The sequence below is a fragment of the Myotis nattereri genome, assembly GCF_964212035.1.
Source record: "Myotis nattereri genome assembly, chromosome: 3".
NCBI lineage: Eukaryota > Metazoa > Chordata > Mammalia > Chiroptera > Vespertilionidae > Myotis > Myotis nattereri.
Window position 1 is genome coordinate 211,493,467 of NC_138077.1, and position 23,782 is coordinate 211,517,248.

Consider the following 23,782-nt stretch of genomic DNA (forward strand, 5'->3'; position numbering starts at 1 on the left):
TGGAGCGTTGTCCCATGCACCAAAAGGTTGTGGTTCGATTCCCGGTCAGGGCACATGCCTAGGTTTTGGGTTTGGTCCCCAGTTGGGGCCTGTATGGGAGGCAACTGATAGATGTTTCTCTCTCCCACCCCCTCTCTCTTCCTCTCTCTCTAAAAGTCAGTAAAAACATACCCTTGGGTGAGGATTAAAAAAATTTTTTTCTTTGAAAGGCACCAAGTGGCTCAGCAACATGCCCACCTGTCACACAGGCACCTGGTTCTGGCTAAGATGCCTCGGGCTAAGGAAGCCCCTTCATATTTGCACATTTATTAATTTCTTAATTTCCACGCATGATGCTAAGCACCAATATGAATTCCGTTACGTAGGGGACACCACCACAGGAAATGCTGCTACACTTGGAGGTCTTCCACTCAGATCTTTCTTGCTTCTCCAAAAACCAAACTTTGTTTCAAAATAAGCCCACCCAAACACCAGAGAATGGTTTCCACCTTTCCATTGAGGGGCACAATGAAAGGACCCCAATAAATCCTCACCCACACCCTCAGCCTGAGCAGTTGGGCTACTTCACACGCTGATCCAGGCAGATGAACCCCGGGATGGCACCCCCATTGCTTTCCGTAAACTCAAAAGCTCATAGGGGAGGCTGCCTGGTTTCTGCCCCAGGGGCGCTATCTGTGACATCAAATGTGCTTTTTCGGGAGTAAGAGCAGCTCTGACAGCTGGAGGTTCCCCCCAAACCTCAGGGCTTGTCCTGGGGAACCAGCCATCTCCCCTCCGAGCTCCTTAGCCTTATTAACGGTCCTGATTTGGCTTGAGGGGCAGGACAAACACGCCAGGCTAGGCTGCAGCTTCACCCGGTTCCATCCGGGTCCAGAGTACGGAGCCATCTCTGCCCCCCATTTGGTTCCCTCTTACAGCGCAGGGCCAGGGGGAGCCCTGGACCAGGGGACTGGGAGAGAGGGCTTCCAAGTGGGCTTCCTGTGGCCCCAGGTATCTAGGCCTCAGAGGACATCGCAAGGACCCTGTGGTCAGTGAACTCGGGTGTTTGTGGCGCCCCCTGCAGGCAGCTTGGCCCTGCTCTCTACCATCTAACTCAAGGTCAGGTTTAGAGCTGACCACCCACCAGCCATCCTCCCCCTGGGTGCTGGGCCAGAATGAGCCTCTCACATGTACTGGGGCTCCTGCATCGTGCTGTGGGTTAATGATCCCACCTTGGCCCTGGATGGCGGTCCTGGACTTGTTAACCCAAAGCCCATAGAAACGCAGGCCCAGGCTCACCCCAGAGGCTGCCCCTTGCCCCACCAGGGGTTGCAGGCTCAGCGAAAACTGGCTCATCACCTCTGAGGGCCTCCCCAGTGCCCACCGTGTCTGTGCCTGCTGCCTGGGCCAGCTGACCTTGGCCCAGCCATGAGGCCTGGGGGTCTGCCCTGGAGGGGCTGATGGGGAGCCCAGCTGCTGCCTCCCAGGCCACTCGAGTGGGCTCAGGAGAAAACAAGGCCTCTGACCGCCCTGCAGCCAGCCCTGGTGCTGCTGGCTGGGACAGGCCTTTCTGAGACAGCGGAGCACATCCTGCCTCCCTCATGCTGTTCTGGGAGCCTGGCCCTCCTGTTTGCGCTGACCTCCTGTTCAAATCCCTGAGCCTTTCTGGGGACATGGCCACACTGCACCTGCCACCCACACCATAGGCCGGGGACCCTGGAGCTCCGCGCTGAACAAATGTGACATCACTTCCACCTCAGCGGGCTCGGCCCCCACCGTGGGGTCCTCAGGGCCGAGCTGCAGCATGAAGACAAGAACAGTTCAGAGGCTGGTATCTTTATTTTTTTTTTTGCTTTTGTAAAAGTAAGGCTGGGTTTTTTTGTTTGAATGAAAACATTAAGTAAACCCCTCCCACCAGCCTCTCCAGGTCTTGGTGAGGAGCTGGGACCTGGGGCCTGGGAGGGGCCAGGCCTGCGGGTGGGGGTGGGGTGGGCTCCGTGGGGGGCTTCCTCAGAGCCAGAGAGGAAGTGCCTTTGAGAATGGAGTTTGGCTTTATTAGGCAGAAAATAAAATTAAGACGCTGACACATGCCCCCTGCACAAACGGAGGCCGAGTTGGAACCGTCTCAGCAGCTGGACTCAGGCCCTGGCGAGGCCCTCAGGTCCCCGATCCCTGTGTTCGGGGCCGGTCAGGGCAGGAGACAGTAGTTCTCAGGACGCGAGTGGGGTAAGGGAGAGGGAAGCCAGAGCAATCTCCTTCCCCACGTGGTAAAAAAAATTACTAAAAAAAGCACCCAAAGCTTAAAAAAACTAACCCTCCCTGGCTGGGAGGATGGGGGCATCCTGCTTCCCAGCAAAATGCCTCCCCTGGCAGAAATGTGTAGAAAAATAAAATTAAACTTTATCCCTGAATGGTGGAGCGAAGATCCCTCCTCCTGCCCGAGCCCCTATCACGTGTTGCAGAATTCATCCAGGCAGCCACTTCCTCCCCAAGCAGCACCAATGCCTGCACGGTCACATGCACGTACATGTGCAGTCACATACACACATGTGCTGCCCCACCCTCTGTCCAAGGCCCAGGGCAGCGGGGACTGGGGGTCTGACAGCCACAGCATCATGGAGGGTCGCTGTGCCATCCCGAGGTCCCTCCCCCTTTCAGGGATGGGCAGGACCCCGGACCAGGGTGAGGGGGAGCAATCGTGTAGTAGCGGCCGAAGGGCGATGGCAGGGACAGAGGGAATGGGGAGGGAACAAAGCCAGCCAAGGTGGCCTGAAGACTAGAGGCCACACTCGGCCCGTGGTGTCAGCAGAATGAAAGGAGGACGGGGGTCTCAGCCGTGGGAAGGAGCCGGTTCATGGCGGTGGGGTGCGGTCTCATCTGTCACCTACAGGCTGCCCTGGGCAGTCCCACGGCGCAACCAGCTGAGGGTTGAGCAAGGCCCTGTGGGCAGCACGGGAGGGACCGTGGGTAGTGCTCTCAGGGTTAGGGCTACTGCCCGAGAGGCCACCAGGGGTACTAAAACGGGTGCACGTGGGCAGAAGGGAGTTTGGGGCAAGATGCTTACACGAGTCCTGCAGGCCCAGCGGAGCCGGAGACCCAGGAATTCTGAGGTGCCCACGGGAGAGCGGAGGGCAGGCCTGGCCCGGGACTAGCAGGATGGGGTAAGGTGGGGGCAGAGGAAGCTCATCCTCAAGGGGCCGGTGGAGGACAGGGGACACAGGGGCCATGCCTCCCGCCTCCCCCGGGAGATGGGGCGCACGGTACGGAGATGTGCCCGTGGCCCATGGAGCGGGCCCAGGGCAGGGCTCCAGCTGCAGGTACAATGGTGGTGGCGGCCCCACAGGCAGGGCCGGACAGTGCAGCCCCCGGGGACCGTGGCTCCGTGGCAGCACCAAACACAACTGATGTCAGCAAGATGGACGGGCGGAGGGTGGCCTCACATGCCCCCTAGCCCCGCAGTCCATTCCGTTACGTGAGGAGAAGGCATTCTGAGGAAGAACAGTCCGGCGGGCAGGGCCCGGAGGAGGGCGGGCAGGCGGCAGTGGCAGCAGCATGCACCTGGACTCTCTGGCTCTCCAGTGCAGGAGGCCGGGCCCGCGGTCAGCGCAGGCTCTGGTACAGGTAGGCCGAGGTGAAGAGGGCGTTGGCAGTCAAGCTCACGGCCAGGAGGCCCTGGACCAGGCAGGGGCCAAACCGACCTTGGAGAGAGTAGAGACACCCAGTCAAAGGCACGAAGGCCAGAAGGTGACCCGGGATGGGGTCTCTGCGCCTGAGAGCCCCTGGCCCACCACAGGCGCAGCTCCTTCCTGGCCCCCGGAGGCCGCCCCACTCAGAAGGACACAGCAGCCCAGGTCACGGTCAAGGCCTGGCCCTACAGGTTCCTCCTTTCCTGAGTCCGTGCCTCAGGCAGCACTGGCTGGGACGCCCTGTGCTTCACCGTGGTGATGGGGCTGTGACCTGGCGTTACACACAGAAAACAGGGCGTTAGGGGACTAGAACCACACGGGCCTGCAAGGTCATCCTCTGTGCCCCAGCATGACCTTGATGCTACCGTGCTCACCCCCAGACCCCACCTGACTTGGGGGCAGCACCCAATCTTTCCTGGAAAACTCCCTGTGTCCATCTTCGCCATCCATGTGCCCCTCTCCCAGGGCAGTGCCAGGTGCTGACAGGATTGGATCTCTCAGCCGCCCCGGGGCCCACAGGCAGAGGAGGCAGGATGTGAACTGATGCCCGGCCCAGGCCAGCACCCTCCCGGGAGCGTCTGGGAAGGTGAGGAGGTCTCCTGGAGCACTTGAATGTGGCTGGTGCAGCTGAGGAACTCAGCGTTTACTGTTACCAAATTTTCATGTTGTTAAGATTTAAATAGCCGCCCGTGACCATGGGACCCGAGGCTGTCACAGCATGCAGACCCGGCCCTAACAGGGAGGGAGCCTGCAGATCACGAACTACATCCCGAGGTGCTGGGCGGGTTACCTGACCGCCCTCCGTCACTAGGGGGCCCCTCGAGGGTCTTTCTCTGTCAGGCCCCAGACAGAACGGGTGACTCTGGCTGACACCGAGGCCCCATGCTGCCCTGCCCTCCCCCCGAAACAACTCAGGCGCAGACCTCTCCAGGTGGTCTCCTCGGGGCACCCTCGGGTGGTGGTGTCCACCGCGCACGTGGATGACTGCGACGAGTCGTCCTCCTTCTTGATGGAGTGGCTGCTGCAGGCGCTGCCTCTCTCCCGCATGGACCTCATGTCTGCAGAGAAGGGGTGTCTCAGGGGGTGCTCACAGGCCACCCCAGGACAGGACAGTCAGACAATACTTGAGCAAAAAAAAAAAAAAAAAAAAATCTGTTATCAGACACAGTCTGGCAGGGCATAATACGTCTCCGATCCATCCTAAGGAACAGACCAGCCTCAAGGTCAACTGCCAAACAAGAGAAGAATATCAGCCAACAGAGAGCAATGTCCTGGAGGGTTCAAGGTCATGAGAAGCCCAGCCAGGGGCCAAGGAGCTGGGGAGAAGATCAAGGACAGGCCCTGTGCAGCCTCCTAACGGGGGTCCCCACCACTGCGCTGATCCCAGAGGCGCCCCCACAGCCCAGCTGGGCTCTCCTGCCCCCAGGGCAGGGGTCAGAGGGTCATACCCACGGTGTGCTTCGTGTCCTGCGCCGGCTGCCTCTGTGGGACCTGGGGTGGCTCGATGCTGAAGTGGCTGCCGTTGAGGGGCAAGTGTTCATCGGAGCTGCTGGGGGTGCTGGGGGCCTCCCCGGGCGGCGACGGGAACAGCAGCAGCTTCTGCCCCTTCAGGTTGAGCCGGGCAGGGCTGATGAGGGGCCTGCGGTGGCGCAGGGAGCCGGCGCTGGAGGCCACCGAGCCGGCCACGGAGGGCGCCGGGGAAGGGAACGGGGACGCGGGGCAGCTGCCCAGCAGCAGAGAGTAGTAATCTGGAGGGTGGAGGTGACAGACACAGTGCCTCAGCGCAGGCGCCTGCGAGGGTAAGTCTGCACGTGCAGTTACAGGCAGCTTGACGGCTCTGCTGTTCCTGTGACTCCAGGAGAAAGGCCAGGCTGGGCAGAGCGGGGAGGGGCCTGCGTCCGCCGGGCCCACGGGCGGGGAGAGGACCGCGGAACCTCAGCCATGTCCCCTCTGCCTCGAGATTTCTCTCCAAAGGCCTGGTACTGCCCTCTGCTGAGAGCAAGGCCGGGGCAGCAACCAACTCTTGAGGCTTGAGGTCCGCTCCCCCCGAGTGCGCATCCCCACGTGGTCACGGGTGAGGACGAGAGCATTCCATCCAACCCTAACGATCCGCCCATTTCACAGGAGAAATGGAGGCACAGGGCTGTCAGTCACTTGCCCAGGCCTGCACACAGGGGCCTGCACACAGGGGGTGCCCCTGCCTGACCCTCTGGAAACCCCGGCCCACACGCTGCCCCACCTGAGGCAGCCTCCCCGTCACTCCTCTTACCTGAAACAGGAGCCTCCCCGGATGGAGACATCTGAGACGGCGGGCGGCTCCCGCTGAACAGATACCCTGAGTCTGGGAGGGAAGAAAGGGCACAGGTCAGGCCTGCCGAGCGCCGGGCGCCTACCCTCCCGCCCCATGGCCTCTCTGCCGCATCCAGCCTTCGTCACTCACAGCCCTGCCTCTCACCGAGGGCCCTTTAACCCGAGTCATTTCCTTTTTGAAGGATAAACCAGGACGCAGTGCCCACCCCCGCCGTCCACAACTCTCTCCCTCCAGATGGTTCTGGAAGGTTCTGGGATCCGCACCACCGTGGGCCCAAACCCACCACTTCCCACCCGTGGCGGGCAGCTCCAGACAACAGTCACGTGGGGAAGGGCAGCCGTGGGCCCCCGTGGCCCCCCGCCCCAGCTGCTGCGCACGAAGGGCCAGGAGGCCTGAGCTGGGCCGGGCCAGGGCTGTGACCCGCGCAGGGACTCGGGAACTCTGCTCATCAACGGCTTCCAGGCAGGAGCGCAGCAGCAGCCCCTCCCCCAGCGCTCCGCCCGTGAGGTTAAGAGAAATGCCCAGAGTCCAGGCCACGGTGCAATCCCACCTTCGCTCCGACCCGAGGCCTCGCCCAAACACCGTCCCTGTGGCCCACCCTCTACCGACCGGGACCCCACCGGCACCAATCCCCAGCTGGGTTCACCCCACCGCCCAGCAGCAGTGGGACCCCGGGCAAGTCACCAAGGAAACTGAAGCTCAGAGGGGTGTCTGACTGACCCACTTGGCAGAGCTGCTGAGCGGCTGAAATGAGACATGACTGCACGTCAGCAAGCCCTGGGGAACCAGAGGCGTCCACATTCTCAGAAGATGGGGTCCCGCTCAGGGCCCGCCCCCCCACCCAAGGGCAACCCCCAGCCTGCTCCAGGCAGCTCCCCCAGGGCTGAGGGCCATCACGGAGCACGCAGAGCTAGCAGGAAAACGGCTGAGTTCAGTCCCCTTTCCAGGACGGGCCTGCGGGGAAGGTGAAGAGCGAGACAGCGCTGGTGACCAGGACCAGGTGGCGGTCACGGCAGGGCCCACGGCAGCAAGCACTCAGGACGGACTTGAACTGAATCCTGCCCTCTGTCCCCTGGACCACACGGAACGGCTGGGGCAAACTTCCAGCCCCAGGTATGAAAACAGCAGGAGTAACAACAGGGCAAGAACAGGCGGAATAAACCCCGCGAAGGGCTCCAACGTTTACTGAGCGCCTGCTGGATGCACTGCCCTCCTGAGCACTTTAAATACATCCTCTCGCTTCTCTCTCACAACCACCACGGGGCTGGTCCTACTACTGGTCTTATTTTTTTGAGGGAAACTGAGGCTCAGAGTGGGTAAGTCCCTGGGCAGCTCCTTAGTGGATGAGGCAGGATTTGAACCCAGTTCCTTGGCCTGTACACAGCTGGAGTCCCGGTGCCCAGCTGTCCTCAGTCCCGCGTGGCCCGCCGATGCCCGAGTGCCTCTTACCTGCTCGGGTCAGAGAGGGTATGGTGCCCAGCGAGAGGGCCCGGCTGAGGCGGCCTGGCAGCGAGGAGGGCGAGGCCCGTCGGGGAGACCGGAACAGCTGCTGGTTGGTGAGGGGCAGGAAGCCGGGCGAGGTGGGGAGGAAGAGAGACGGTGAAGAGGCGGCGACGCTTGGGTAGGGGATGGCCAGGCCGGGGCACGTGGGGAGGAGGCCGGCCGGGTCTCCGGGGAGGTACCTGCAAGAGGCCGCGGGCAGGGAGAGGTCAGCCTGGAGGGCCCGGGAGTGGCCTCCGCCAGCCGTCCCCTCGCCCTCGGCACAGGGGGCCCGAGTCGGGGTCCCAGAGGAGGCGTGCGTTAGTTGAAGCGGAAAGCAGTCCGACCATTCACACCATTAGGGTCGGGTGGCTGGGAGGTGCAGCGTGACCCACCGCCCCGCATGCCCCCTCCGATCCGTCACAGCAAACTAGTTCCACTACGAGTCTCGGTATTAAAGTGACACTGTCGCCCTTGCCAACCTCACGCCACCCCTTCGCCTGGAAGCAAAAATGCCCAGCCCCTTGCCAGGCTCCCATGGCGGCCAGTGGCCTGGGGCTCCTCCTGTCCTTCCTGCTAGGCCCAGAGCCTCCCGACGTGGCCAAGCTTGGGGCCCTGCTCCCTGGGCCTGACTCCGGGGGTCCGACTGCTGCCCCCTGGGCTCAAAAAAACGGACATTAACCTCAAGTGTCTTGTAGAGCAGAGGGGGGCGGCCAGGCTGAGGGTCCCCAGGAAGAGACACGCAGGACACAAGCCAAACTTGAACTTGGAGAAGACCCGTAAGCGACCACAAGGCCGCCCAAAAGATGGAAGGTGACAGTGTCCCTTTAACTCGAGATGGTACAAATCACACAACAGGGCCTGGTGGCCCCAAGCCAGAATGTCAACCATGCTTCCGATTAAGGCAACCGATTACAGAGGCGGGACAGCGGCCGTTAATACATTAGTCTGCTCACTGTCTGGACGGAGATGCGGGAGGTCGGGCCTTACCTCGGTCCCCAGGGACAAAGGAGCCCACGGTCAGTGTGCCGACGGATGGGCAGGCTGGCCAGGCCCTGCAGCAGAGCCCGGGCGGCTAAGGGACCCCCCAGGCCCATCGCTAGCCAAGCTGCACCCCAAGGAGTTCCTCCTAGTTCTCACCCCACCCCTTCAACAAGCTTTGAGGAAAGTGCAGGTTCAGCACTGCCCTCCTGGAGATCACGTGACCTTCTGAATGCTGTCCGGAGTGCCAGCAGGCTTCCTGAACTCCAGAACCCAAGGCGGGGAGCATGGGGAAATCAAGGCAGGAGCTCAAGCCAAGCCGCTCGCCCCAGCCTCCACCTGCCGACCTGTCCTGAAGCCTCCCCTCCACCCCCCAAAATAGAAGGTACGATTTTACGGTTTTGTGGCAGAAGGGGGAGCTACAGGCATGTAGAGGCAGCAAAGGACGCCGGGACCTTTGGCAACATGCTCTGATGGGGCATAAAGCTGTTCCCTGCTGGGCCTGTGCCTCCAAGAGGACCCAGGTGTGTCCTGAGCCGCTGAGGAGCAGGGCGCGCCCAGGCCCCTCCAGCAGATGCAGAAGGACTCCCCCAGGGCTTCTTGCACCCCCTCACCCCCAAGGCAGAGAGGAGAGGGTCCGAGCCGGGCGACAGGTTTCCCAGGTGGTCAGCTGGCCCAGGACAAGCTGGGTCTTGCCAACGCTTTCCATGACCCCGCCCGGTGCCGAAGACCCGTCTCGCATGATCTGGCACAGGGGCTGTCCCGTCTCTGATGCCACTAGAAACGTTGGCACGGAGGGGAGACAGTTCTTCGGTCTGACCCTCTCAGCTAGCGGATCCTTGTAAGGTGCTGAGTGTGAGCTCTGGTCCCGACTGCAGCCCGGTTCCTGGGAGCCTCCTGTTAAAGGGCCCGTCTCGGCTGGCTCCCGAGAGCTTCAAATGAGCCGACACTTCCACTGGCCAGGCGCCCAGACCGCCCGCGCTCCGGAACCCTCTCCAGAGGCACCAGCCTGGGATCTGAGTCTACGCCCCCGGATAAAGGGGTCTGAGGAGGGCCGGGTGCTTGTACAGTGTCCCATCTGACAGGGAGGGACGTTGGCCTCTCTCAGCCCAACCCCAGTCCACGCCAAGAGGGAAGGAGCAAGCTGTTTAAGTAGCAGTTTGCTGAGACGGGGAAAACCCCACCCGGCAGGGCACACAAGGACAGCTGGGCCCTGTGTCCTTCCGTTTCCACGTCGCCAGCTCCCAAGCCTGACTCCCGGGGCTCGCCTGTACCCCCAAGTCCCGCCCCTGGCAGACGCCTCAGAAAGAAAAAACAAAAAAGACTCCATACCTGACGCCCACGGGTCAGAGCAGGGCCCCGGAGGCATTTATTTAAAATACAGCATCGAACACAACGTCCGGCCGGGAGCTGCGGTTACAGGGATTCGCGGGCCACTAGACAATCATCTGCAGCTCTGCACGACCAGGGACAGACGACACGGCAACAGGCACGGACAGGGGACACGCTCCTCCCGGGCCGGTGCTGCGAGGCGGAGCGCTCCTGGGAGGAGCCTGCTGGGCCCGGGGTGGGGACCCAGACCCAGAGGGAGAAGACAGCACGTGTACCTCCCTCAGGTCGTGGGGACAGAGGTCCCTGGCAGGGGTGACACACTCCCAGCTAACGAGCCACTATCTCAGTGGTGCCTGCACTTCCTCAGCTGTTGCCGCTAACGTCGGAAGGGGCTGGAATAGGCTCCAAGTAATGAAACTTTAGGGGACTGATGGGTAATTAAAAAGTCACCGACTCTAAAAAGGCCAGGAAGCCTTCCTGGCTGAGGCTCATTTCATGAGGGTCCTCCCATCCCTCCCGGGGCAGGCAGACATCTGCTCAGCGCGGGCTCCCGGCCAGCTAGGGAGCTGGTTGTGGTGATTATAAATAACTTAACTTAAATACACACACACACACAGATGTCCTGCTTCTCCTCGGCGCCAAGAAAAGCAGTCGTTAGCTTCCTTGAGAACAGGAGGCTCCAGAGATGAGGGCCGCGCACAGCCCAGCACACCCCGGCTCGCACTGCAGTGCCGCCTCCCCTGCCCAGGAGGCCGCTGGGAAGGGACGGGCGGACGCGCCAGCAGGACTAGGTCCTGGCTCTGCGTCCCCACACCTCCTCCACTTCCCTCCACACGCAACAAGCGGGCAGGCCTGTCTGAGGCCACGCAGCTGCTGGGGGCAGCTCCTGACTCCCTGGGCTCCTCACACACGGATGTGGAGGGGCACGGGATCAGTGGGGTGGGGCAGCCTCTTAGGACCCGTGAACATGAGGATGAGTGACAGCGGGCTCAGGTGCAGCTCTTGTGCCCCCGGGACCTCACTCAGGTCTGGCCAGGGCCTCTGCCCCCTGCCCCGCAGGCTCAGCGGGTCGGGGGCCCTTGCTGAGTGGCCCTCATGCTGTGTCACCTGTTCCTGCCTTCCCTGGGCTCCGACGTGCAGAGAGGCAGGACACGGGCCCTGGAGGGAGTGTGTGGCGCACTCTGAGGTTCGGCCTGGCAGTCCCCTCCCCCGACCCAGGAGCCGCCGAGGCCTCTGTGGACTCTGGTTGCCCCACAGGAAAGTAGAAATTGGGAGCCTCAGCACCCTCCGTGAGGGCTCTAGGGCCCAGAGGAGTAGTGACTGTGACAGGCAAGAGAGTCATAAAATGACGATGACCTAGTGCCCTCATGGACCTGCACGTCCCTGGGCTGCTTACCCCGTGCTAGCCTTGGGCAACTAGATCTTTCCCAGGCATCCAATGGAGGCGAGAGAGAACTGGGGACGTCCCGGGCATCGATCGGGGCATCGATCGGGGCACCGGCAGGGCCAGCCAGTCAGAGCAGCCCTGGCCTGGAAGCCTGAACCCTGCAGGGGCAGGTGGAGGGCCCAGCCATGAGGGTTGGGGTCCTGACTTTCCAGGGCAGAGCCAGGGGCTCCCAGGAGAGTGGGCAGGGTGTGCGTGCCCTATTCTGCCTGTGTGGCCCACAGCCGTGCCAAACAGATGAATACAGGACTCTCCAGACCCCCCCAACCTGGGCAAGCTCCCACCATGGCTGGCTGTCCAGAACCCTGCTGACCACAGCAGAAGCAGGATTTCCTACTGTTCACCTTGAGAAGACCCTTGCCCTACAAACTCATGATCAAGGCCAGTCTGGGCCCAAGAACTGGACCCGACGAGAGGGGTTCAGGAGGGTCTGAGTGGGAATGGGGCAGTGGGCCCAGGGGGCGGCCCAGACGGTTTCCAGCAGGGCTGGCCGGGCACTGGGCAGGACCAAAGGGACAGACCAGAGAAAGGACATGGGGACGAGGCGCGGGGCTCTCCTCTGGGCCCGCTCAGCAGCATCTGCCTGTGTCAAGATGCCCAAGGGGTCAGGCCATGTGGCAAGGGCTCAGCCTGCGGCCACCATCACCAGCCTGTGCCAGGAGCTCAGAGATGGGGCTGGTGCAAGAAGCAGACAGTAGCCTCATCCCATGGTGTCAGAGCCAGGCAGGGGCTGTGGCAGGATGGGATGCCTGGAGCTGCCAGGTGGAAGCCATAGGTCACAGGCAGCCTGTGTGGGTGTCACCAGTGCTCTAGCCTTGGGGCAACGAGAGAGTTTTTGGCCAGAGAGATGGTGGCACCCGAGAGTGCCCTAGGTTGGGGGAGGACTTACTGGTGTGGAAAGAAAAGGGGGCAGGCCCGACTCCTCAGGGAAGTGCAGGGCTGGGCCAGGACGGGGGCTCGAGGCTGGGCAGGGGTGAGAGTGAGGCAGGAAGAAAGAGGCAAGACAGAGAAGTGCCCTGCTCTGGGCTGGGGGCAAAGCTCTGGGGCTGTCTGTCCATCTGTCCTCCCCCCGCAATCACTGCTGCTTCTCTGACCTTCGGGGCCGGAACCTCCGTGGGCCCGTCGCCTTCCTTGTGGCCACGGCTGCCATCAAGCCCACCAGGCAGCACAGGGACATGGTGCTGAACTTGAGCGTGTCCAGCCAGCTGGGCGAGCTGGCCTGCAGGTACTGTTCGGCCAGGTGCAGACCCAGCAGCAGGGCCCACAGGCAGGTGCAGAAGGCGTCAATCCTGCGGAGCCTGAGGGAAAGCGGGGCTGTGTGAGGGCCCATCTCGGCAAGACTAGTCCCCTCACCCTCCTACTCGCTGTCCCTTCCCCCACCCCGTCCTGCTCAGAGGACAGAATCCAGAGCCAAGAGCACATGTGCCTCTCGACGGGCCTCCAGCACTTACGCGCTGCTCAGCTCTGAGCAGGTCAGGTTCCCTGAGCTGAATGTTCCAGCCTGTAAAACGGGGCTAAGAAACCTCCCCCAGCTCGGCCAGTGTTGCTCAGTGGTTGAGCCTGGGTTACAGCCTCAATCTCTAGTAGGAGGAGTGCAGGAGGCAGCGGATCAACAATTCTCTATCATTGATGTTTCTATCTCCCTCCCTCTCTGAAATAAATATATATTTAAAAAGAAAAAAGAAACCTCCCTCAGAGTCACTGAGATGACGTGGACACTAATGGGAACATGGAGGGAAATCAGGGGCCCAAGGGCACCCACTCGACTCTCCAACAGCCCACTAGGCTGGCGGTTATCAGGAGCCTGAGGTGGAGAAGCGAGGAAGTTTGGCCCTGGCGGCCCCACCAGCAGCGGTCAGTGGGGGCCTGCTGAGTGCCGCTGCCGCTCTAAGGCAAGTCATTTACTCTGTCTCGCCCACTGGGCTCCCAGCTGCTGGAGGAGGGACAGCTGTTCCCACTACACAGTGGAGCCCAGTCCGGCTGTGCGCGCAGCAGGCCTCCTGGCTCCAGCCCACACGCACCTGATGCGGCCGGCCAGCAGCATGGCCAGCAGGCAGGTGAGCAGGCCCAGCACCACGACGCCCATCTGGTGGCTCCGCCCATAGGCCCAGGCCTCCTGCAGCTTCTCTGTCATGTGCTCCGGCAGCAGGCCCAGCAGTTGCCGCCAGCCCTCAGCCCCAGGGGCAGTGCCATTGTCAGGAGCTGCTGAGCCATTGCCACCAGGGGGCAAAGCCGGGGGCAGGGTGACCCCCGGGGCAAAGGGGTCGCTGGTGCCATACAGCGTGGTGGCCAGCAGGAAGGCACAGGCCAGGAAGGCGAGGGCGCGGAGCACAATGACCTGGACGGGGGCCTTCACCGCGGACGAGCAGAAGCTCTGAGGGAGGGAGAAAGAGAGAGACTGGTCAGCGAGATGGCAAGAGCCACTGCCACTGTGCACTCTGTGCTCGGGGTCTGGCCAGGGCCCCAGAGCACTCGCTGAAGAACCCACCCCGGACCTGATGATCCGAGATGCCATCTTGGCCAGGCCCGAGATCCCTGGACCTTCTCGGCCGTCTCTAGGCTTACCGCCAGACCCACTGACCCGGCCCATGGCTGGCTCTTCACCCCACTGGGTGGGGAGGGGTCCACCACATTCTTTAAAGAAAGCTTTCTGATATTATGGTGACCTTATTCTTTCTAATACATTTTTCATTGTTTTTGCCAAATTCTCACCATAAATTCCTACTGGAATCTCAACTGGAATTATAACAAACATATAAATAACTCTGGCCAAAGCTAAGTTTAAAAATATGGCAGTAAGTTGTTCAGTGTAGGAACACGTGGTGAGGAGAAAAACCACAGGTCCGAGCGCCCTGCTGTGCAAACACGGGCTGCGGGCCGTGTGGTCAAGAACCAGCTGTGGACTAGAAACCACACGCCACTGGACACAAGGCACATCTGGGGACCTGAGGGGGTGGGTTATCTCTAAATCCACTCACCACTAAATCAGATCTTTAAAACCCAGAACATTCCACTAACTGAATACTGTGATAAAAAATTAATGAGTTTTTAGCTTGGCTGGCATGGCTTAGTGGTTGAGCGTCAACCTATGAACCAGGAAGTTATGGTTCGACTCCTGGTGGGGCACATGCCCAGGTTGCGGGCTTGATTCTCTGTGTGCAGAGGCTGATCTGATTCTCTCTCATCATTGATGTTTGTATCTCTTGCTCCTTTTCCCTTCCTCTCTGAAATCAATCCATATATATTTTTAAAAAATTAATGACTTTTAACCAACTGGTTCCGGGTTCAAATGCTGATGCCTTGGCACACGTGGTGTGGGGCCCTCTACAAGTTACTTCACCTCCCCGTTTGGTTTCCTGGCTGTGAGTGGGCGTCACGGAGCCTAAGAGTGCGGCCGCCACACGATGCTCTGGGGAAATGCCAGGTGGGGGGAATGGACGCAGGTGAGGGGGACAGGTGCACGTGAGGGAAAGTGCCCAGACACATCGGGGCTCAAGACCGTCAAGTATGCAAATGATGGGTGGACCCCAACACTGAGCCACTCTTCTGGGGACACCATCTCCAGCTGCTGACAGAGGGGCTTGGGGACAGGGCCCCACAGGAAGGCTGTTTCCCAGGGAGAAGGGTCTTGGCTCCGGAGAGCTGCCCACCAGTCAGTGGGCCCAGCCCTCTGTGAGGGGCTTTCCTGCACAAGCCCGAGGGCTGTGATGCCCCAAATGCCCCGAGGACACACTTCTCAGACCTGCGTATGGCTCTGGTCGGCCTCCCGGCGCCGGAACTGGTGGCTGACCAGCAGGGCGCGCAGCTGGCGGTTCTGGTGCTTGAGGTAGTGCTCCACGGCCGCCTGGCACGGCCGGCACAGCTTGTAGATCTGCTCCAGGTGGTGCCGGTACACCTCGATCTCCTCGTCATACCTGCCCTGCGGGCCGGGGACAGGGGCTCAGGTTCTTGGGTTCACTTACAAGTGGGGTGACCATGGGCAAGCTGTCCCCACTCTGATCCTGCTTCCTCCACTGCCCAACAGGACAAACAGCACCCCGAGTGCGTGGCCACCGGGAGGAAGGGCTGGCCCAGAGCCCAGGACACAGCGGGACCCGCAGGCACTCCGGCCGGTTCTACTCCAGAGGAGGCCGCAGAAGGGGGCTCTGGGCTGACGCTACCTGGACTGGAGCAGACAGACACTCAGAGGCAGGGCCGCCCACTGGTAAGCCCTGGGTCTAGAGAGCACGAGAGGCCCCTGGCTGGGCCGAGTGGGAGCTGCAGGGTCCCTGGGCTCCAGGAACAGCCTGAGGACAGTCCAACCCTCTCCTCCCCTCTCCTCCCCTCCCCCTAAGAATGCAGCAACACTCCTCTCCGTTTCCAGGGCCCCCAAACATCTGTCTACAGGGGCCAGCGGGGTTATCGTTTGATCTTATCTTGCTGGGACCAAAAGCTGCCCTGGTTGCCAAGTCACACATGCCTCCCCCCCCCCCCCCCCATTCCCAGGCTGGGCCTTGGGAAAGCCAGCATCTCGGGGCCTCAGCTCCTGAGGTCACAACCACTGGCCTGGGGGTGGGAAGGCAGGACCAGCTAGAGGACAGGCTGCTGGGCTCCACGGCGGCCCGGGGGAGGTGAACGCCTAACACCCAGCCTCCCTCCCCTCCACCAACTCTGGAGCAGAGAGTCCGGCTGGCGGCGGGCAAGCCTGACTCAGAGGGACAGGGGCAGGGTGGGTCTGACAGGGCCCAGCTGGAGCCACCTGCCCCTGCCCAGGGACAAACCCCTCGGGACTGGCAGACACTAGGTTTCCATGATGTTCTCAGGCTTGGAGCCAAGAGAGCAGGGACCATGAGGAGGGAGAACGGAGGCACGCTCCAACGAGATGACACACCCGGAGGGGGGCCAGCACAGGTCAGGGTGGGGAGAGGCCCTGCGGGCACTGTCTGGAAAGCCCCGGGAATGCCACCCCCCCGCCGCAGGCTCCTTCTCCTCGCCCTACTCCCGGCCTCACCTCATCCCGAGGCGAGAAGGCGGCCAGCTGCTTGATCTTGGTGGTCTGGTGGTGGCTGCACCTCCTGCACAGCAGCACCTGGCTGCTCACCCACTGCTGTGGCTGCGCAGGGGCGCGGGGGCTGGGCACGCTGCTCACCACGTGGTTCAGGTGCTCCAGGTACTGCGCGGGGATCGGCTTATTGTAGTCACCGTTCTGGAGGGTGGGAGGGAGAGACAGAATCAGCGGGGAGCCCGACCCAAAGGGGGCTCTGCGTGAGGCCCGAGGCCGGGGCGGTGAGACCCCAGTGGAGCAGCTTCGCGTGTCCCCACTCTCTCTTTCCATGCAACAACCAGCTGCTGTCCTCCACGGAATTTACTAGGAACCCCCACAGGCAAGCTGCCGAGTGCAGCCCCAGGGAGCGCAGCCCAGACCAGCCCCACGCGTGGTGCAGGGGCCTGCAAACGAGGGCACGTAGGGGGCGCTGTGTCTATGAACCAGGTTCCTATAGTGATGGTGGCTTGGCCGAGCGGAGTCCTGGGGACAGGGACAGTGTGGTCCGCAAAGCCTAGAGCCTCCCTAGTTCTCTGCAGGGAGCCCGCTGACCCCTGGTCAAGCGCAAAGCAGAGAGTGGGCGTCAACATGAGCCAGAAAGATCGGGGCTCAGCCCCAACCTGCCGACTTCGGTGGTGTGCCTCTGGGCAAGTCACCTGGGTCCCCCAGGCTGTGGGGAGGGGGCAGGACGGCTGGACAAGGGCTGGGGCCGCCGCACCTCCTGGAAGCCGTTGTACTGCTCGCAGTGGGGGCAGTCCCAGCAGTTGCGGTTCCCGTAGGGCACCACCGTGTCCTGGGCGCAGAACCAGCAGTTGACAGTGGTGTGTGTCGGCTTCGTCCTGAGCACAGGGAAGAGTCAAGTCAGCGAAGACGTCTGTGCCTGCGCCCAACGGGGACCAGGAAGGAGTGCGGGAGGCAGCACCGGGAGGACCAGCAAGGAGGCCACACGGGCCTGGGCTTCTCCTTGGCCCTCCAGGTCCCGCCACTCACCAGGTCCCTGGGCTCAGCACGCCCACGAGGGGACCCAGAGCCGCTGGCGTCCGGGGGGCTCATGCTGGTCAGGCCACAAGCCCAGCCCTGGCTCCCTCCCTGTGAGGCCTGTTCCCAGGCTGCGGAAATGGTGCTCCCAGAGCCTCCAGGGAGGAGAAGGGGGGGGGGGGATTAGAGCAGCTGTGGGCTGGGGCCAGCCCTTCCTGGAGGAGGGAACGTGCAGACAGCACACATGCGGTGACAGGTGCTGCCTGCAGGGTAATCCCAGCCCAGAGACCAGGGATCTGTGCGCTGGGCCCCTCCCGCCACCTCGTTGGCTATGGGTGTGATGGGGGTGTGTGTGCAGCAACTGCCCAGCAAACCCCTGGTCCTCGGAATCTAGACACAAGCAGGTGATGGGAGGCAGCTGCTTGAGCCCTGGGGTCCTGGCCAGGCCACCTCCAGCTCTGCGGGTGCCATTCGGACCCGGCTGTAGTGAGGCCACACCACACAGACCACTCTACTGCCCACAGGGTGGCACAGCCCCCAGCTTCCAGGAGCCACTGCTGGCTGTGAGCCCCGGAGTTCCTCCTCTCCCGCTTGGCCCTGCCTGTCCTCCCTCCATTCCTCCTGCCTCTCTGGGGCCACGTCTGCAAAGTGTGGGGTCACAGCATCTCGGGGATCGTGCATCACAAGGATCTAGCTCAGGGGTGGGCAAACTTTTTGACTCGAGGGCCACAATGGGTTCTTAAACTGGACCAGAGGGCCGGAACAAAAGCATGGATGGAGTGTTTGTGTGAACTAATATAAATTCAAAGTAAACATCACTACATAAAAGGGTACGGTCTTTTTTTTTTTTTTTTAGTTTTATTCATTTCAAACGGGCCAGATCCGGCCCGCGGGCCGTAGTCACACGGGCCACACAAAGGTGCTTTGCCACGTGAAGGGCCAGCTCTGTCACTATCCTGCCCCTTGAGAGCAGCTCCCACTCCTGACATGCAGCGTAACTGTGCCTGGCCAAAATGCCCCACAGGCTAGTTACAGGGGGTGGGCGGAGAGAGGAGGTGGCTCAGGGAAGTGCCCCCCAAGAAACCCCTCAAACCACTTCTCCCCCAAGCCAGAGACGGACAGAGGAGACGGAACCAGGGATTGCCCCTGTACTGCAGCCCGCACCCCGGCCCAGCTCTGAAAGCCCTCACAATGGACAAGGGGCCGCTATGTCACAACCTGCCCACAGAGAGGCAGGGCCCGGGGAGCAGCATTGCGGTCCCAGGTATGGTCTTTGGGGAAGTCATCCTGCCCATCTGGCCAGCGGGGTCATGACAATCCCTCTCCGAGGCCTAGGGAGCTAAGAGGGCCAGGTGGCCACGCGCAGCACGCGGACAGCTTCGTGGGCTTCAGGCGAAGAGCCTGGCAGGAGGTGTGGACGCCCCTGCTCGCTGAGGTGCCAGCACTCGGCACCCCCGGGAACGAAGCCCTGGGCTTTCTGTTAATCAGCACCTGCTTCACAGGCTCCCCTGTAACTGTGCGGGGGGAGGGTGTCCCAGTGGTAACGATGCAGGCAGGTGACCTCTCATCTGCCCCTGGGACCCTCCAGGCCTTTCACCCCACAACCCCACCACCCCACACTGGCCTCGGGACTGCAGCCGAGCAGAAGAGCTGGCAGCACGTTAATAAAGAGATGGGGAAGGGGACAAAGACGCCAGTCCAGGGGACGGTGGCGGGGGTGCAGGAACTGCAGCCTGGGCCCTGGGAGCCAGCCTCGAAGCCCCTCCCACCCAGAAGCCACCATTTCCCCCAGGAACCTCCAGCTCCGTTGCTAGGGAAATGAGCCTGGCCTGGAAGCCGGTGGCAGGAAGGGAGGAGGGTTAGCCCTGGTCCCTGGGGATAGCGGCCCCAGCTCCGGTCACTCTCAGCCCTTGGTGATCCCTGCCCAGTGTGCGAGTGGGGGAGGGGCCACCGTGGCAGCTGGGGGTCCACAGGTCAAGGAGTCATCTCCCACAGTGCCTCGGGGCTGTCCCTGGGGTCCGCAGGCCTGTGAGCCGCAGATGAGCTAGCAAAGCGATGGGAGCTGGGCGAATCGCAGCCCCCACACCAGCACTGGCCCCCCTGCGTCAGACACGTGGGCGAATGGGAATGGTGTCCTCTGGGCTACACCCACCTCCACCTGGCCTGCTGTAAGACATCTGGGTCCATCTATTCCATGCCAGCTTAGCCCTGTCCCGCTCTTGCTCAGGGAAATGACCCCCCCGCCCCCATAAACTCCTCAACCCACTCCTCCCCAAGCCAAAACCTCTGCCCCAGCAGGACGCTGGGACCACCCACTCCCAGTGCAGAAGGTCTGATGTGACAAGACAGAATGAGGCAGCGCGGGGCCCAGCAGGTGGGCAGACGGGAGGCCTGGAGGTGCTCGCCCGGCTCCCACTACACTATCCCTGTGCTCAGCTCATGGCTCTGGGGGGCCCAGGGGAGCCCGAAGCAGCGGGGGCGGCAGCTCTGGACCGTCCTCCACAGGCCTGAACACACCCTGGGGAGGGAAGGTGGACACAGCATCACCCGCATCCCTCCCCACCAATCACAGACGTTTAGTTAAAACAAACCTCGCGACATCCCACCACTCCCTGCAGGTGGGTGTGTTCTAGGAGTGAGGCCCCACTGGGGCTGCAGCTCCAGGGCCTGGGCACTGCTGTGAGCCCACAGGTAGGAGACCAGCCCTGTCTGGGGGCTGCATCTGGGGAGGCCAATGTGCCAACTAGTTCCCACCAGGCCCTGAGGAGTGCCCAGCCTCCCCAGAAGGGGCCTGGAGAGTGGTCTCCCTGAGTCAGACTTGGTTCCCTTAGGGGGCAAGAGGTCATCCTCTGGCAGGGCCCCAGGAGGAGGGGAGTCCTTGCTGAACCCCTAGTAGGCTTCTCGCTTGCTCCTCTGTGCCTGAGTGAGCAACACACGCTGTCCTATCCAACAGGGAGAATCCAGGAAGTTGTCTCCTGGGCCCAGCATCAGAACGCCAGCCAGGACCCCAGGGGCCTCCGGGCAGAACAAGCCAAAGGCCACAGCAGCCCTGCCACACCGAGACAGAGCCCCAGCCCGCCTCCCCGGGGCAGACCTCACGTTCACAAAGCTAGGTCCCCAGGGAGGGAGCCGGCCCACAGAGAGGCAGAAATGAGCCAGCTCTCCACTTCCGACCTGGACAAGGATGAGAATGGCGACCTCATGGGGCAGCTGGTGACAGATGCCACAGGAGAGAAGCCGAAAAGTGGAGCATCTGCTGTCACCCTAAAGAACAGGTCTGCTGGCCAGCAGGGCGACAGGAACAGATGGCATTCAAACAGGCGGGGCTGCAGGCCCGAGGGGGACCACCCAGCATGCGCCCTGGGAGCCTGTCCCGCAGCCTGAGAGTCCCGCAGCCTGAGCGCGCAGCACAGGGAGAGCCTGGAGAGCGCTGGGCGGAAACAGGACTCTGGTGCCAGGACAAGGCTCTGCTGTTTAACCTGAAGCTGCATCCCCTGGGCCTCCCAACAGGACAACGTGGAGAACCCAGGAAACCCCTTTGGGTGCTGTGGGTGGCCCCTGAGGTCCCGAGCATGGGCGCACTGCAGAGCAGCAGGGGGGTGCGCCCAGGGGCAGGCTGCAGTGGGCTGCCCCTGTGCTGGTGCTGACAGCCACAGGCTGCCTGGGCCCGGAGCAGGCAGCTCGAGGCCGGGCCAGGAGCTGAAGCTGGCAGAGGTGGCTGCGGTTTAACAGCTGGGTGCCGAAGGGCAGGGAGCCTTCTTCCTTAGCTGTAGAAAGGGGGGAAAAGTGGACCTGCCCCCCAGGTGGCAGCACCAGCGGGAAAGCCAGGTTGGCCCTGCCTGAGGCTCGGAGCACCGCGGCCCTCCAGGCAGGGGCCCTCTCCTGGCGTCCCCTCCACCTCTGTGCTGGGCTCGCAACGCCCCCCCGACCCCCCATCACTTTCCAAACCCAATTCTCCTCGGGAGGGTCACCCAAAACCCATGCTGTGGCCAAAGCCCCCGATCCTGTCACACGCTCTCCTCCCTGGGGGACAAGGGCTCGGCCTCAGGGGGCTGGTCTTGTGTCCATCAGGACAGCGGCCAGTGCTCGATGAGCACCTCAGAGCAGCCTGGGGAGAGCGGGTCCTTCTCAGGTCCCAAGGCCACCCCACGGCACCCCTTCTGCTGCTGGGGTCACAAGCCTCCTGGGACCCTCCCCAATCCCCTCGCCCAGCATGCCCTTCTCTGCACCAGGCCCGGCCTCCGGCCTCGGGGACAGGGAAAGCTGTGGCCGGCAGTCTGAGAGCAGCCGGAGCACGCAGCACAGTCCACACGGCAGCCACACTATGCACAAATGAGGCGCGGCCACGCTGGGGACAGTGCCCGGCCCAGGCTCTGCTCCCAGGTCACTGGGAGGCAGCAGCACCCAGGCTCTGCAACCCTGAGCAAAGCGCCTTGCCTGCTGTCCCCTCCGGTATAAAAGGACTCGTTTCAACCAGCTGGTCCCGCACGCCCTCCCGGCTTCCAGAACCGGGGCAGGAACTGGGAGACTGGAGATGTGGGTTGTCAGGGACCCCCTGAATTGGGGCTCCTTCAATGCCTGACTGCCCTGCCCTGGAGACTGCCCCCCTCAGCCTGCACACAGCTGATGTCCCTCCCCCTCCAGAGGCCTGTGCCTCAGTCACCCTCCCTCCTTCTCCCCTTGGGTGAGAAGTGGTACATGGTGGTGGTTAAATAAGAACAGCCCAGGTTCAAGTCCCAGCGCGGTCACTGGTGGGCAGGTGCCTTCGCTTCCTCGCCTAAGATCTGAGCTTCACACACCCCGCCCACCGCGCCCCCAGACTGTTCTCACAGCCCCCCTTTCTCCCCGTCTCGGGGGAAGGGGATCAGATGGAGGCACAGTCCGTGGGCCCCGCCGAAGCGCTCAGCCCGGAGCACGGGGTCCCTGCGACAGGCCGGCTCTGAATGGGGGTTGGCACGGTCTTTGAGCCTGGCCAGGGCCGGGGTGGGGGGCGGGGGGCTGGAGCAGGGGTTGGGGATGCTGGCCTCGGGGTCGGACCACCCTGACTCCTCTAGTTACCGGGTTTACTCAGTCCTCCTGCCCCTCAGCTTCTCTGGGGGGCGCAGGGGCCGGGGGGCTGCAATGGGCCAACGTGAGCTGAGACCTGAGACAGGAGCAGACCAGAACCACCTACAGCCAGGCCACCCCCGCCTGCTCTCGGGGACCTGGGCGCGGGGATGAGGGCGGAAAGCAGTCAGAGCGGTCGGATCCCCGCGGAGGTCTCCCGCAGGGCTGGGGGGCCCGGGGGTGGTGGTGGTGGGGGGGGTTCGGGGGCCCCGGGGGTGTGGTGGTGGGGGTTGGGGGCCTTGCAAATCCTGCGGCTCCCAGCACAGATCTCCTTGGAGAGGGAAGTTTATCACCCACGTGCGGGCTGCGCGCGCCCAACCCGCATTCCTGGAGTCCCCAACCCATTCCTCAGCCGCTTCCGGTCTTCTTTTGGGGGGTGGGGGCGTGCAGAGCGGGTCTCAGCACGTGGGCACAAGGCCTGGCCCCACGCAAAGCCGCGGCCTCGCCGGGCACGGGCAGGGAGGCGCCGTGCGGCCCGGAACCGCCGAGGCGGGAAGGCCGCGTGCGGAGGGCGAGGGCGGGGGCGGGGGCGGGGGCCGAGGCCGCAACGGGCCCGCGCACTCACCTCCGCGCGATCCGGTAGAGCAGCACGCCGGCCGCGGCGCACGCCGTGACCCCCAGGCCGCCGGCCAGGCCTGCCGTGGGGCAGCGGGCCAGCAGCGCGCTCACTCCCTCCATGGCTCCCCGCGGCCGGCGATGGGCAGAGGCGGCGACGCCGAGGGCCGCGAGCGGATTACCGGGCGGCGGCGGCGCGCACCTCCTCGCGCCGTGACCTCCGTCGCTTTGTAGCGGGTGCGGGCCCGCCCCCTGACTCGGCGCGCTCCCGCCGCGCAGCCAATCGGGGAGTGGGACGAGCCCGATGGGCGGGGCGCCGGGGGAAGCGGCGGCGGCCCGACAGTGCCCCCTGGCGGCCGTAGATGGGAGGCGGCGCGGAGCCTTGCCCGGCGCACTCCGCTCCCGCGCTCGCCAGGCCCCTCCCGCACGTCGGGCTGCTGACCACTGGGAAGGCTTTGCTCCCGCTGGTCCGGCCTCCCAACGCCTGGGCCAAGCCGGCCGCGGCGCGCAATGCTGTTTGCTGCAAGTTGCAGTTCTTGAAGCCGCTTCCACTGAAGCCACTCCAACGGTCCAAATAATTTCTAGAAACATGATTATGTTTATAGAAAGATCGTAGGAAGTAGAAGATGGGTAAACGAACTGCAGTTGCCTCCAGGTGGAATTAGTGGGGAAGATGCATATTTTTTAGCATTATGGATTTTCATTAAATCACTCATATCTAAAAAGAAACAAGTAGGAAATATTAGTACTTAATTACGTTTCACTGTCCCCCAACTTTTCCAGTGTTTGGGGGGTCATTACAGTTTAGTTGTGGACAGTGGTGGGTTAAGGGTTTCCTGCGGCCAGTTCATCTGTCCCACACCCTAGTTCTGTGCATTAAAGAGCTGCCTGTAGGGAGGGGAGGGAGC

General features: G+C 62.7%; 1 protein-coding gene across 1 annotated transcript; it reads right to left on the reverse strand.

Moving 5' to 3' along the window:
- Positions 1–1,799: 1,799 nt before the first annotated feature.
- TMEM201 (transmembrane protein 201) lies at positions 1,800–23,138 on the reverse strand. Its single transcript, XM_081087356.1, has 11 exons — positions 22,885–23,138; positions 16,954–17,074; positions 16,203–16,397; positions 14,955–15,131; positions 13,234–13,586; positions 12,307–12,510; positions 7,426–7,658; positions 5,935–6,006; positions 5,114–5,413; positions 4,589–4,723; positions 1,800–3,677 (listed from the first exon to the last, which is right to left on the reverse strand). The coding sequence occupies exons 1-11, from the start codon at positions 22,995–22,997 to the stop codon at positions 3,580–3,582; spliced, it is 2,001 nt and encodes a 666-aa protein (XP_080943482.1). The 5' UTR covers positions 22,998–23,138; the 3' UTR covers positions 1,800–3,579.
- Between the last annotated feature and the right edge of the window lie 644 nt (positions 23,139–23,782).

What these genes read in the sequence shown, in the direction of transcription:
- TMEM201 (XM_081087356.1), bottom strand. Translation starts at nt 22,997, where the DNA reads ATGGAGGGAGTGAGCGCGCTGCTGGCCCGCTGCCCCACGGCAGGCCTG. An exon ending in CCGACCAGAGCCATACGCAG is followed by an intron (nt 13,587 to 14,954) that starts GTCTGAGAAGTG and finishes TCCCTCCCTCAG; the next exon opens with AGCTTCTGCTCGTCCGCGGT. An exon ending in CGAGGAGACCACCTGGAGAG is followed by an intron (nt 3,678 to 4,588) that starts GTCTGCGCCTGA and finishes ACTCTCTCCAAG; the next exon opens with GTCGGTTTGGCCCCTGCCTG.